Source organism: Scardinius erythrophthalmus (assembly GCF_964197995.2).
Source record: "Scardinius erythrophthalmus genome assembly, chromosome: 6".
Lineage (NCBI taxonomy): Eukaryota > Metazoa > Chordata > Actinopteri > Cypriniformes > Leuciscidae > Scardinius > Scardinius erythrophthalmus.
The window spans coordinates 8,537,432-8,550,780 of NC_138226.1; the positions used below are offsets into that span (position 1 = coordinate 8,537,432).

At 36.6% G+C, this 13,349-nt stretch overlaps 1 protein-coding gene across 1 annotated transcript in view; it reads left to right on the forward strand.

The window, feature by feature from the left end:
• The first annotated feature begins 4,327 nt into the window (after positions 1 to 4,327).
• ttn.1 (titin, tandem duplicate 1) overlaps positions 4,328 to 13,349 on the forward strand; it is a 137,637-nt gene continuing 128,615 nt past the window's right edge. The window contains exons 1-18 of the mRNA XM_081368711.1: positions 4,328 to 4,718; positions 6,365 to 6,468; positions 6,704 to 6,907; positions 7,003 to 7,290; positions 7,374 to 7,462; positions 7,543 to 7,751; positions 8,025 to 8,283; positions 9,995 to 10,060; positions 10,194 to 10,452; positions 10,558 to 10,633; positions 10,720 to 10,938; positions 11,212 to 11,354; positions 11,436 to 11,623; positions 11,729 to 11,959; positions 12,119 to 12,357; positions 12,479 to 12,687; positions 12,775 to 12,939; positions 13,056 to 13,224. Of these exons, the coding sequence (XP_081224837.1) occupies positions 6,378 to 6,468; positions 6,704 to 6,907; positions 7,003 to 7,290; positions 7,374 to 7,462; positions 7,543 to 7,751; positions 8,025 to 8,283; positions 9,995 to 10,060; positions 10,194 to 10,452; positions 10,558 to 10,633; positions 10,720 to 10,938; positions 11,212 to 11,354; positions 11,436 to 11,623; positions 11,729 to 11,959; positions 12,119 to 12,357; positions 12,479 to 12,687; positions 12,775 to 12,939; positions 13,056 to 13,224 (3,104 nt within the window). The 5' untranslated portion in view covers positions 4,328 to 4,718; positions 6,365 to 6,377. The remainder of the gene's footprint in view (positions 4,719 to 6,364; positions 6,469 to 6,703; positions 6,908 to 7,002; positions 7,291 to 7,373; positions 7,463 to 7,542; positions 7,752 to 8,024; positions 8,284 to 9,994; positions 10,061 to 10,193; positions 10,453 to 10,557; positions 10,634 to 10,719; positions 10,939 to 11,211; positions 11,355 to 11,435; positions 11,624 to 11,728; positions 11,960 to 12,118; positions 12,358 to 12,478; positions 12,688 to 12,774; positions 12,940 to 13,055; positions 13,225 to 13,349) is intronic.

Consider the following 13,349-nt stretch of genomic DNA (forward strand, 5'->3'; position numbering starts at 1 on the left):
ATTAGTCTTTGCACATTCACGTTGTAAACACTGATTGGTACTTCCGCCTACATCACGCATGACATTTCCAGTGTGATAACCTAATGCGTGAAGTCGTAGATAAGCATCGCAGAGCTAGTGCAAGTCGAACCTTTGTAGTTAAAAAGTATATATATATATATATATATTTCAGAAAATGACAGATTGTTTCACTAGATAAGACCCTAATACCTCGTCTAGGATCGTGTCGAGCCCTTTGAAGCAGCACTGAAACTGCAATTTGGACCTTCAACCCGTTGGTAATCGTTGAAGTCCACTATATGGAGAAAAATCCTGGAACGTTTTCCTCAAAAACCTTAATTTCTTCTCGATAGAAGAAAGACATACATAAATATCTTGGATGACATGGGGGTGAGTAAATTATTAGGAAATTTTAATTCTGAAGTGAATAATTCTTTAAAGGGTTTATTCACCCCAAAATTAAATTTCTTTAATTTATTACTCACCCTCATGTCGTTTCAAACCCGTACGACCTTTGTTCTTCTTTGGAACAAAAATTTAAATATTTTTGATGAAATCTGAGCAGAATCTGAACCACACATAGGCAGCAACATCATTGCACTTTTCAAGGCCCAGAAAAAGTCCATATGACTGAAGTGGTTCAACCTTAAAGGGATGGTTCGGAGTAAAATCAACCTAGGGTCCTTTGCCTCGAGCTAAACACCCCCCTAGAAGCCTTTTTTCGCTTAGTCAAACATTATTAAAGTTAGATCTTATTTAGAGATAAAAAAAAACTGCTAAACTAAAATTAGGTAAGTAATTTAATCTGATCCAACTGTTCACTTTCTATAGTGTAACTGATATAATGGTCTTGTTTATGGATTGTGATCCTGGTTTACAAATGGATAATATAACTAATTTTATTAAGGAAATATCATTTACATAAAATGTATGTTAACTGTACCAAATGGTACTTTTTTCCAATTTCCACTGACTTAAAGGTTTTTTACGACTCTCTGACTTTAAATCAGAACTAAAGCTGTTGAAAAGGATACTTGATGTATTAGATATATGATTGCAGAATTTAGTTCTTAATTTTTCATAGATTCAAATGTTTTGTATGACTGTATTCTATTGTTATTGTTATTGGTATTGCAATAAAAAAAAAAAGGTAACCAAAACCCTCCCATTTTATACCATGACACCCCATTACTGATAGGTTCAACGTTTTCTCATGACACTGGCCAATGAACGACGAGGGTACACTTTCACCCTGTTACATAAAGTTGGAAAATGTTCAATAAATATATTTGAAAAGAGTTAATTGCCATTTGAATGTTTAATTTACTGCTTGTCCAGGAGAGTTATTTCTTGTCACATCTGTTCACTATTTTGATTTCAGACCTCCTGACACACGCACATGCATTGCTTTGGCCAGTCGAGCCTTTTTCCTCAAGCCCTAAATGACTCAGAGGTCTAATTGGGGACATGGTTGTCCATCATAATTCGGCTATTCTCTTCCAGAGCCAAACTGTCCTTGGATCTTTCCAACTCTACATTTACATTCTAAAGTGAAAACTACCAATTTATTAAGATATAATCCAGATGTTTTGTCTGTTTTTCCTTTCTAAAATCAAAATGCTTTAAACCAAACACGTTCTGTGTGTGTGTGTGTGTGTGTGTGTGTGTGTGTGTGTGTGTGTGTGTGTGTGTGTGTGTGTGTGTGTGTGTGTGTGTGTGTGTGTGTGTGTTCATGTTTTTCTATCCCCGTGGGGACTTCAACCTGAATGCATACAGACTTATCATCACAAAGACTTTTCAAATTATCATCATTTGGTGGAAGAGCATTTTGTACCGCTGCCCCCACTCTCTGGAATTCTATTCCCCAACACATTCGCGACCTTCCATCATTACATGATTTCAAAACCCACCTTAAAAAATATCTTTTTGCTTCTTGTTTCTCTGATCCTTGACTTTATGATCTGATTCTTGTCATGTTTATCTTTTCAGTTTAATTATGTTACCTATTCAGTTTATCTGTATTGTTTCTTTGAAGAAAAGGTGCTATATAAAATAAACGTAATATTATTATTATTATTACTTGTGGGGATATATATATCATACAGAATGAGTTTTTTTGAAAATGTAAAAATGCAGAAAGTTTTCTGTTTTAGGGGTGGGAATCAGGGTACCTCACGATACGATACATGGCTCATGATACCGATATTATCACAATATAGCAATTCTGCGATATCAATATATTGCTAGACAATCCTATAATAATTCTTCACAATATGTGTAAATATGAAAACAAAATGCCCGTGAAAAGGTTAAGTGCAGGTTTTCCAGACTTTGGACTTAATTGTGACTGGGGCATCTATTATTTTACTCATTCTGCTGTCCACCATCCCGTTAAACCATCTTTTTCTTAAGCTAGTTAACTTATGTTCACGTTTCCCTCATTCATGTGTTGAGCGCCACCTCGAGAGTGTCTCATTTTATGAATTAAAATATTGATAACTGGCGCCAGCGTATCAATTCTCGTATCGCACAGAGAAAGACAACGATATATTGCCTTATTGATATTTTGTCCCACCCTAGTAGGTTTAGGGGTAGGGTTAGTGATAGGTAAGGGGATATAATATACAGTTTGTACAGTATAAAACCATCACATTTATGGAGAGTCCCCAGAAGGATAGCAAGTGTGTGTGTGTGTGTGTGTGTGTGTGTGTGTGTGTGTGTGTGCGCGGTGTGTGATGAATTTATAGGTTTGTTCTGTTGAGAACCTGACCAGAGTGTTTTGCTTGGTTAGGAGTTTTATCCCACCACTCTCCACCTGCCCCTCGCTGGTCTCTTTTCACATTGTACGTCTGGGCTTGTTTGCATCATCAATGTGAGTACCACCTTGAGTACTAATGGCAGCTGTTTACCACTGTAAGGAAGTTGGCTTGGGAGAAGAAAACACCAGTTTTGTTGTTTAATTGTCACAGAACTGCACATGTGTTTGTCTACTGCAGATACATTGCAAGAGATGTGGAACATAAATAAATGCAAGAGATGAGCATGAGCAGCTTTGAAAAATGCATCATAGCCTACTATAAAAAGGGTGACAGAGAGTAATGTAAATTATAGTTTGTGCTGATAAGCTATACCAGTTATCCAATCTCATACCAATACTGTACTCAAGCCCACATGAGCTGTACCCCAGACCACCTTTTTAGTCAAAAGTCAAAGAGTAAATTGATCTTATTTTGTCTTTAATATATTCTGATTAGGTATCATCATGGACAATGCTAAGAAGATTTTATTTATTGATTATCAATGATTTTTTGATGATTGTTGTTAATATCTAAAATTTGGTTCATAATTATTATTTGGTAATAATTAATTCAAAACTATTTATTTTGTATTTCAAAAGCATTTTAGAGCCACCAACGTTCCACAAAGTACCAACACCGCTTGGGAAGCTGAAGGAGAAGAATGCTGATCTGAATTGTGAGAAGGCTCACCTTCTATGATAATCTGGTAAACAGTAAAAGTATAACGGATAAAATCAGTTTACATTTATGTTTCAGGGATTAGCTTGTAATGTGTTTAGGGTGAAATGGCCATCATAACCTACTCCTTGGCATGATTTATCAGTTATTTTTCTCTTTAAACTTTCTTTAAGCTTATGTTAGCTTGAGGCTAATGCTTTCAGTTTCCTTTGTAATACATGTCTTGTCACCCAGCTTTATAATATAATCAGGTTTAATCATGTTTAAGGTTTAATCATCAGGCTAGATATACTGTGTGTCAGCATTTCAATATCATGGATAAATGAGGCCAGGCCAGGAGAATGTGAAAGTGATTTTGTTTTTAAGATCAAAAGCTGATTTGGACACAGACAAAAAAAAATTATACTTTTACAGTATAATGAGTAAATATGAGAAGTACATTAGCTTTTAGTGGTGTTGAATTTTATATCCCAAACAGTGACCACAAACTCTTGTTGCAAAAGCAGTGCATTTTTTTCTATTAACAGAACCATTGAAACAAAGTTGTGGAATGTAATGTTTTGTTCAAGACTTTGGATGATTGTAACACATTTCAAAAATAGGCACAGTTAGCAAGCATTCTGTAACCAGTATATCCGTCCCTTGCAGTGGGGGTTGCCTTGCCTTGCTCTTCCTTTGAGTGACAGGGACAGCCAGTCTCTCCTTTTGGTCATCAACAGGTTAATGATTGCCATAAGGGTTTTCAGCATTGTGTGTCATTGAATCGGGCATGAACATAACCATTCATTTGCATGAACAATGAATCCACATACCCAATGTAGTAAATAAACTCCATGGTGTGAGGCTAAGGCATATCAAGCTTGCATTAACTTGAGAGAGGGGGCCACTGAGTAACAGGTGTGAAGTTGCATAAAATGCATCGCTTTCCCATGATGCTTTGACCAATTGGGAGTGGCTTGAAAGTGATGATGCAGTCTAGGCTTGAGGTATATAAACTAAAACAACTATATTAGCAGTTCTGAGCAGTTGGAGCATTCCCAGCCTTGCCTCGGGTGTAGGGATTGCGAGGGAAAAGCAAAACTACATGGTCTAGACCCTGTGTAGTTTTGTTTTTTGGGTTATAACGGGGCCCGACCATTCTCACCTTGGATTTTCTGGAAACATTTTGGATAAGAGGATTGTTGCTGAGGCACTAGACACCTGGGCACAGTCCCATCAAGTATAGGCAGCCTTGTGATACAAGTAAGTGGCATTTACTCTGTAGAACACAGCCATTAAAGCCATCTTTCTATAAGCTACAATGATACATGCTTGCACACCTTTTTAAAGCAAAATAAAAGTGCTGTTGCTTACAATGTGCTATTCCGTTGAGGTTTTAGAAGGGTGACAAGATAGTGTAGTCAATCTGTGTTACTTCTCAAGAATATTATAAAACATAATGACTCTCAAGGTTATTAAATGTTTATTTCGGAATAGCCAAGAATAGCCTGTGATAGCATTAGAGTGGTGACCTAGCTGGGCCATGATGTCTTTTTAAGGGAATCAGCAGCAGAGATATCAGTTGCACCTCCAGCTATGTGCCACATGGTGACTGTCAATCAAACAAGGGACAGATTATTTTTGGAGACTGCCATTTCTGTCATACTGAATATCACCCTTCATACATGATGCCACTTAGTCTGAATTAAATTTGTATTGGCATTTTCTGTCTATTATTGATATTTATTACACACATCTTTTGACTGTGATTGTGAGTCATATTATGGACAATGTGTGTCCGCACTTACCTGTTGGTTTTCTGCGTAAGGCTTATGATGCAGATGGCTTCTTTCTTTCTTTCTTTCTTTCTTTCTTTCTTTCTTTCTTTCTTTCTTTCTTTCTTTCTTTCTTTCTTTCTTTCTTTCTTTCTTTCTTTCTTTCTTTCTTTCTTTCTTTCTTTCTTTCTTTCTTTCTTTCTTTCTTTCTTTCTTTCTCATGTTAAGTAGTTAAAAATATTCCATTTCAACTGAGTCCATTTCCATTTGAGCCGAGTCATTTAACAAAGACCATATGAAGTATGGTTTAATATAACCCAATCAAATATCTTGTTGTTTTAGTTTTATATAAAAGATCACACCGACTAAAGATAAATAATATTGTATTATGTATGGGAAATATCTGTACAATACACATGTGAAGCTATTTGAAGCAGATATATTTATAGGTGAAGTTTTTCATTTAAAGCACTAAATCCTCATGGCTGTTTGATGACCAACTTTCAGAAGTTTGAAAATTTCTTCATACTTTGCTATTTTACTTAAACATTTACAAACTATACTTATTTGATATTTTAAATGGAATATGTCCAAATGCATTGACTTAATTTGTGTATAGAAACAATAAGAATGCAAACTATTTTGGTCCCAAATTTAATCCTATTTTCTTTTCTTGCGAGCCAAAGATAAATTGAAACATTGGATACACCTCTATGTGTATTAGATAGATCCATTCTAATACACACAGATCCTATTGATGCCAGATGTTTTAATGTTGAAATAGTTTAGTCGATTATGACTTTTTAGTTATGTTTTATTTTTATTAGCCTTATCTTACAGCTCACAGTTGCTGTTTAACACATTTCTAACATATTCAATTGGGTGCTTGACCTGACACTCAATAGCTTCGCTGTTCACAGTTCTCACAAATGACAGGCTGCTGATGACCAGGTGTCAGTGGGGGTAGGGGGTGTTAGTGATTAGTCAGTTCATTTCTTTTACAGCTAAAAATAGCCCTTCTAGTCTGTCATGTAAATGACAGTAATGCTGTTGTATTTCTAATTGATTCATTGGGCATTAAACAATTATTTGGCTGTAATATTGTGTTCACTACTCTATTCTGTTCTTTTCTAGGGTGCCTTCCACCATGTCAACACAAGCTCCAACATTTACACAGCCGCTTCAGAGCGTTGTGGCACTTGAGGGTAGTGCTGCAACATTCGAGGCTCAAGTTAGTGGTAAGGACTGGTCAGGTCATTATTAACTGGAAAGATATAGACTTTGCTATTTTAAGCCAAACTTTGTTAACCTAAATTAAAAAAATTCAGTATAATATGAGTTATAATTAACACATTGCTGTTTTGGTATTGATGAAGCTTTACTCATGAGGCTATGGTGTGATATAAGACAAAAAGATTGAGAAATACTTTTCTAGAATAGCTATTAATAATTTCCTCCAATATTTTTTTCTAGGTAATCCAGTTCCAGAGGTGAGCTGGTTTCGTGATGGCCAGGTTCTTACTGCTGCCGCTCTGCCCGGCGCTCAGATCTCGTTCAGCGATGGCCGCGCTGTTCTGATGATCCCCGCCGTGACAGCCGCACACAGCGGAAGATTTTCTGTGAGAGCCACCAATGGCGCTGGACAAGCCACTAGCACAGCTGAACTGCTGGTTACAGGTAAGTCATCACTTTTGTACTACAGCTTTGTACTTTTCTGCCAGTGACTTTTTATGTCAAACAAACATAAAACTATTTCTTTGCTTGCCTTAAAGCGGAAACTGCGCCACCAAACATAATTCAAAGACTACAGAGTATGACTGTTAGACAAGGGAGCCAAGTGAGACTGGATGTTCGAGTTACAGGAATCCCTGCACCTGTGGTGAAGTTCTACAGAGAGGGAGCTGAGATTCAGAGCTCTGCTGACTTTCAGATTGTTCAAGATGGAGACCTTTACAGTTTGTTGATTGCTGAGGCCTTCCCTGAAGATTCTGGAACTTATTCTGTCAGTGCTTCTAACAGCAGTGGGCGTACTACTTCTACAGCTGAACTTCTGGTTCAAGGTTTGGTTTTTATTTCCTAATGAAATAACATGACATTTTTGTAATAGAGTGTGTTCTTTAAATATTTCCTTTTTTAATGTCAGGTGAGGAGGTTGCAGTGCCTGCAAAGAAGACCAAGACTTTTGTTACAACTTCTCAGATTTCACAGACTCGCCAGGCTAGAGTTGAAAAGGTAGTTACCATTCTGACAAAATTACACTTGAGGCTGACAGCAAAAGACCTTGTTAACTCTGTGTTATTTGTCCTTCATAGAGAATGGAGGCCTCCTTTGAGTCGACAGCCATGATGGAAATGGAAATAGAGGATGGTGATTTGGCTCACAAGACACCACCTCGTGTGCCTCCAAAGCCGACTTCCAAGTCCCCAACCCCACCAACAGGGGTGTCAAAGGTTGCAGCTACGCGCCATCAGTCACCCTCTCCTGTGAGGCCTGTTAAAGCCCCCATTCTCACACCTCACAGGTGAAGTATATTTTCAACATCATTACTACTTAGTAGTAATACCTTTACAAACCCTAAGACATGTTTAGAGTGCACATATTGCAGATAACTGAACTAAAATCAATAGTGAAAATGACTGATATATAATGGAAAGTCATTTGTTCCCTCACCCACACTTATGAAAATGTAAGTGTAAAGATTAATCTGTGTTCTGTTTATTTTTATGATACATTAAACATCTTTCTTACATAGCATTTGTCCCTTGTTAATTCTGTTTTTTATGTTTTATTTTAGGCCTGCTTCCCCTTCAAGACTGTCTGTGTCCCCTATCAGACCAGTGAAGTCTCCAATGACTATACACAAACAAGTCGCACAGGCTGCAGATGTTCTGCCTCCTTGGAAGCAGGAGGGTTATGTGGGAGAGTCCAGCTATACCAGCATGACTACTGGGGCCTCATATGTTCAGACCTCCTCCACATTTGTCCATAAGGAGCAGCAATGGGAAGGTTCTTTTGCTATGCAGCAACAAGCCAGTGGTGTCGCTGTCAAAGAAGTAGGTCAATTTTTGCTACTATGATCTCTAGTAAAATGTAACATTCTGTCTTTGTGATAATATGAAAGAAAAACTATTCATTACTTGTATTTTTTTTTAAGTAATGAATAATCAAAACATTTTAATTAAAAATGAAGAAGTGCTTAAAATATAATTTGAAATAAACAATAAAAGTGTAACAGTATGTGTGTGGTCACTGACAAAAGGTCATTTGGAGGTATTTAAGATAATTTATTTTCTACTGCAAACAGACTGAGTTGAAAAGGAGACCACACACATTATTGAGACTACTGTTACCTAAAGTGCAAAGGAATCCACATCAGAGGCAGTAAGGGGAGGGGTGATTGTTTTCACACCATTTTTCAGTTGTCACACCTTAAATAATCACACTTCATTTTGCAAACTAGCCCAGCAAGTTTTTACTAACTTGCAATTTTGAAGTTTAACTGATTTAATGTAATTTAACGGATATTTGATATATGAACTGGACATATGCATGTTCATAAATATTTTCTTCCATCTGAATAAATTTGCTATTAAACCACATTACTGAAATTCCATTACTTTTTTTAGAAAGATAGTAAATCTAATGTTAAACAATTTTTTTTGTCTCTCCATTGCCAAAGTTTGTATTCATTCTATGTGCACAATATTTTCTACTTCTTGCTCTTAAAGTGAGAAAAGTGCATGCCTACAGGCCTAATTGTTTCTAGAAGTTGATCAGTTGTATTTTTAAAAGGTTTAGTACTCACAACAATTTATTAATCATGTTTGTTTTTGAATCTCTTGAATAGAGGTAAGCATGCACAGTGACAGACAGCACCAACCTTTTTAGCCAGCAAAAATGTAAAATATAAAAATATAATATAAACACAAACTATACATGTGCATAAATGTGGATCAGATAACTAAAATGTCCTGCTTTGTCAGTAAGGCAATAGTAGGTAAATGTAATTGAGCGTTTGACCAAACAGTGAGACTGAGTTATTTGGTGTATATAAGCTGACTGTGATGGATGTACGCAGTTGCTGAGCTCTAGAAATAGCTTGTGTCATGTGCTGGTCTTATAATAGAATGAAAAAAAAGTGTGCCAAGAATTGGACACTGTTTGCCATGAATCTATTTTACCAGTGAACAAACTAAATATTCTTTGACTTTAATATTAGGATTCAACCTCACATTGATCATTAGTATATCTCTTTTGTAATATACTAAATTTTAATTAATTGCAATTCAGGTTGAATTTATAATATATATATATATGTATATATTATAAATTCAACCTGAATTGCAATTAATTAAAATTTAGTATATTTACAGGGGTCATCGCACAATCTTGTGGTGGTAACTTGGGACACACAGGTTTGTTGTGTAGATTAATTTGGTTAATCTGACTGAACATTTCGAATTAATCCAGTTACAATATCGCCCCCTACCTTTTGACCGTTATGAGTACAACCAGTCCTGTACAGATTTCACTTGCTTCACTGAGGAATTATTCTCTTTTACCATTTTTTCTCTTTTACCCATTAATCATTGATCTCAAACCATTTATATTTTACTGTTACAACCTTCTGATTTGTATTTGCTTTTCCATCTCAACCACTCATGCTTGAAAAAGCTTGAATGAAAAAGCAGCAGAAAGATTATAAAATAATAATAATTATTTAATAATACATTTTCATTTTATTGTTTCTTTTTTACAATTTAGATTGTTGAGACTGCAGCAATCCCATCCCTAACAAAAGAGCAAGTGATGCCGCCAACTATTGTGGCTGTGAGTAAATGAGCACTCATGTACACATGAAAGTGTACAACACAGAGTGAACATTTAATTTTTTTAATTTTTAATCTCTTGCAAGGTTAAAATATTTACTTAGATTTTGAAATTCTTTTTTTACTTTGTCCAGGGTTTAAAGAATGTGACTGTTACCGAAGGAGAGTCTGTGTCTCTGGAGTGCCAGATTTCAGGCCACCCCACCCCAGCTATTATGTGGTTCAGAGAGGATTACAGAATCGAGAACTCTATTGACTTCCAGATCACTTATGAAAGCAGCTATGCCCGCTTGGTGATCCGTGAGGCCTTTGCTGAAGACAGTGGCCGCTTCACTTGCACTGCTACCAGTGAGGCTGGAACTATCAGCACCTCCTGCTACCTGCTTGTCAAAGGTAAGATCATGAATCATGAAATAGACCATGAAATATGACTTGGCTTGAAACAAAATGATCTGTGCGATTACAGACTAATTTTTACAGCTCATTTTTCATTTTCAGTCTCAGAAGACATTGAAAGCCGGGAGGATTTCTCTACTGTTGCTGAACACATTGAAATGTCTGCTCAGGAAAGACAGTGAGTTGATAGAATCCTTTGTGATATAAAACTATATTAAATAATTTAAGAATTTGCAATCTGAGTCCCTGGTGTTTCACAAACAGGGTTACAGTTGAAGCTAAAGAGGAGACAATGTCTGAAATAAGTGCAGTCTCTGAGCATATGGAAGCTGGAGCAGGTGTTGCCCCTTTCTTTGTGAAGAAACCCACAGTGCAGAAGCTTGTGGAGGGCGACAGCATAATCTTTGATTGCCAGGTTGGAGGAAGCCCCAAGCCTCATATTTACTGGAAGAAAAGTGGAATTCCACTTACTACTGGATACAGGTATGTTTTATACTGTACAAATATACACTTTCTGATCTGAATTGTTTGTAAGATATTGCCATACTTTTTCAATTATGTCAATAAAAAGTATTTAGACTGGTTAATAATGAATTAGCAAATAAACAAATGATTTTTTATGTGCTGGTTTTATGTCTATTGTGACTTAGTTTCCAAAGTCTTTTTATGTATTGTCTTCTGCTTGAGCTCAGTTTCATGTGAACTATTGTGCAAAGATATTAATAGGAAATAAACTCAAACTCATATATCCTCTAGGTACAGAGTAGCCTACAATAAGGACACTGGAGCATGCAAGCTAGAGATCTCCATGACATTTGCTGATGATGCAGGGGAGTACACCATCTTTGCTAGGAATCCACTTGGAGAGATCTCTGCATCAGCCATGCTGCTTGATGAAGGTTGGTTTTCGGGGTGACTATATTAGAAATTGCAATAGCATTTCATATCAATTGTTTATAGAGTTTTTCGGCATTTTATAGAGGCATATGAGCTGTATGTGAAGAAACAAGAAGAGACATTCAAGACAGAAGTAACTACTATTATAGAGGAGTCAAAAGTGGCTGACATACCTGCTGTTGTTGAGACTGTAACTGAGAAAGAGCAGATGCTCGTACAAAGGAGGATGGCTCAACAAACCCAGATGATGCAGTCCTTCATTTCAGAGCAGGTATGAAAGGATTTGTTTTTCAATATTATTTTAACTTATAAATCCTGAAAATCAACTTCTGAATTTACAAAGTGTGAGTATGAACCTTACAATGATATTTTACAGGAGTTCCAAATATCTAACTTGGAGCAGAGATTCATCCAAGAAATTGAGTTCAACCTACTCAAGATTACCTACCAGGAGTTGGTGACTGAGGATGGAGAGCAGTTGGATATGAGTGTTTCTGAACATGATGCTATTTCTCCTGTCTTTAATACTCCAGTTAAAAGTTACAGACTCAGGGAGGGAATGAGTGCAACTTTCCATTGTAGAATGACAGGAACCCCTCTCCCTAAGGTAAGATTATATTGTTATGTTTACATACAGTCAACATTCAATCAACAAAGCTAGTATAATTTTTTTAACAATAACAAACAAGCACAATTGTACTGAAAATCATCAGTGCTTGTCCAATCAAATTAGAGGACTGGATTTGTATTATTATTTGAACTATAGATAACCTGGTACAAAGATGGCAAGCGCATCATACATGGAGGCCGTTATCAGATGGAGGTTCTGCTCGATGGTAGAGCCAGTCTGCGTCTTCCTACGGTGCTGGCAGAAGATGAGGGTGTCTACACTGCTTTGATCAGTAACATAAAGGGTAATGCTGTCAGCTCTGGAAAGCTGTATGTGGAGGCAACTGGTGTAACACAAACACAGTTTCCTCAGCCAGGAGGAGTTCAAAGAATTAGGTAGGTTTTGACTAATCAATCTAAGAAAATTTCATAGTTTGTAATATCGCCATAGCAAATTACATGATATTATAATAAAATTGTTATTGGATTGAGATATTAAAAATCTTGCAATTTTCAGGTCCACATCACCACGCTCCACGAGTCGTTCTCCAGGTCGATCACCTTCCCGAAGACTTGATGAGACAGATGAGGCCCAGCTAGAAAGACTCTACAAGCCTGTGTTTGTACAGAAGCCCTCTTCCTTTAAGTGCTCTGAGGGACAGACTGCAAGATTTGATCTGAAAGTTGTTGGAAGACCCATGCCTGAAACTTACTGGTTCCACAATGGTTAGTGATCTGCATCCATAGGAGATTTTATAACAGTGACAATTATTTTATTACCATACCATGACAACTATACTTTTTTCATTACAGGACAACAAGTGGTCAATGACTACACCCACAAGATTGTGGTAAAGGAGGATGGAACTCAATCAATGATTGTGGTTCCTGCCATGCCTCAGGACTCTGGAGAGTGGACTGTTGTTGCTCAGAACAGAGCTGGAAAAACAACTGTATCTATGACTCTCACTGTTGAAGGTATGGCATTATATACACTAATAATTCATTTATAAAATAACTTTCTATATGACTTCAGGCCAACTGCAGTAATTATTTGTAATGAAATATTCGGTTTACATTGTTATAATTTTCAGCCAAGGAAAACTTGGTGAGACCACAGTTTGTTGAGAAGCTAAGAAACATCAGCGTTAAAGAGGGTACTTTGGTTGAGCTAGCTGTTAAAGCTATTGGCAACCCCCTTCCTGACATTGTTTGGCTGAAGAACAGTGACATAATCTCCCCACATAAACACCCACATATCAGGTAAGTTTTCAGTCATGAAAATATAGCCTACTGGTTTAAGTAAATTCAAGTAAATGATCATAATGTTTGTTCCTGTGATGATGTGTATGTGTGTGTATATAGATAAAGCATTTCTATATTTCAGT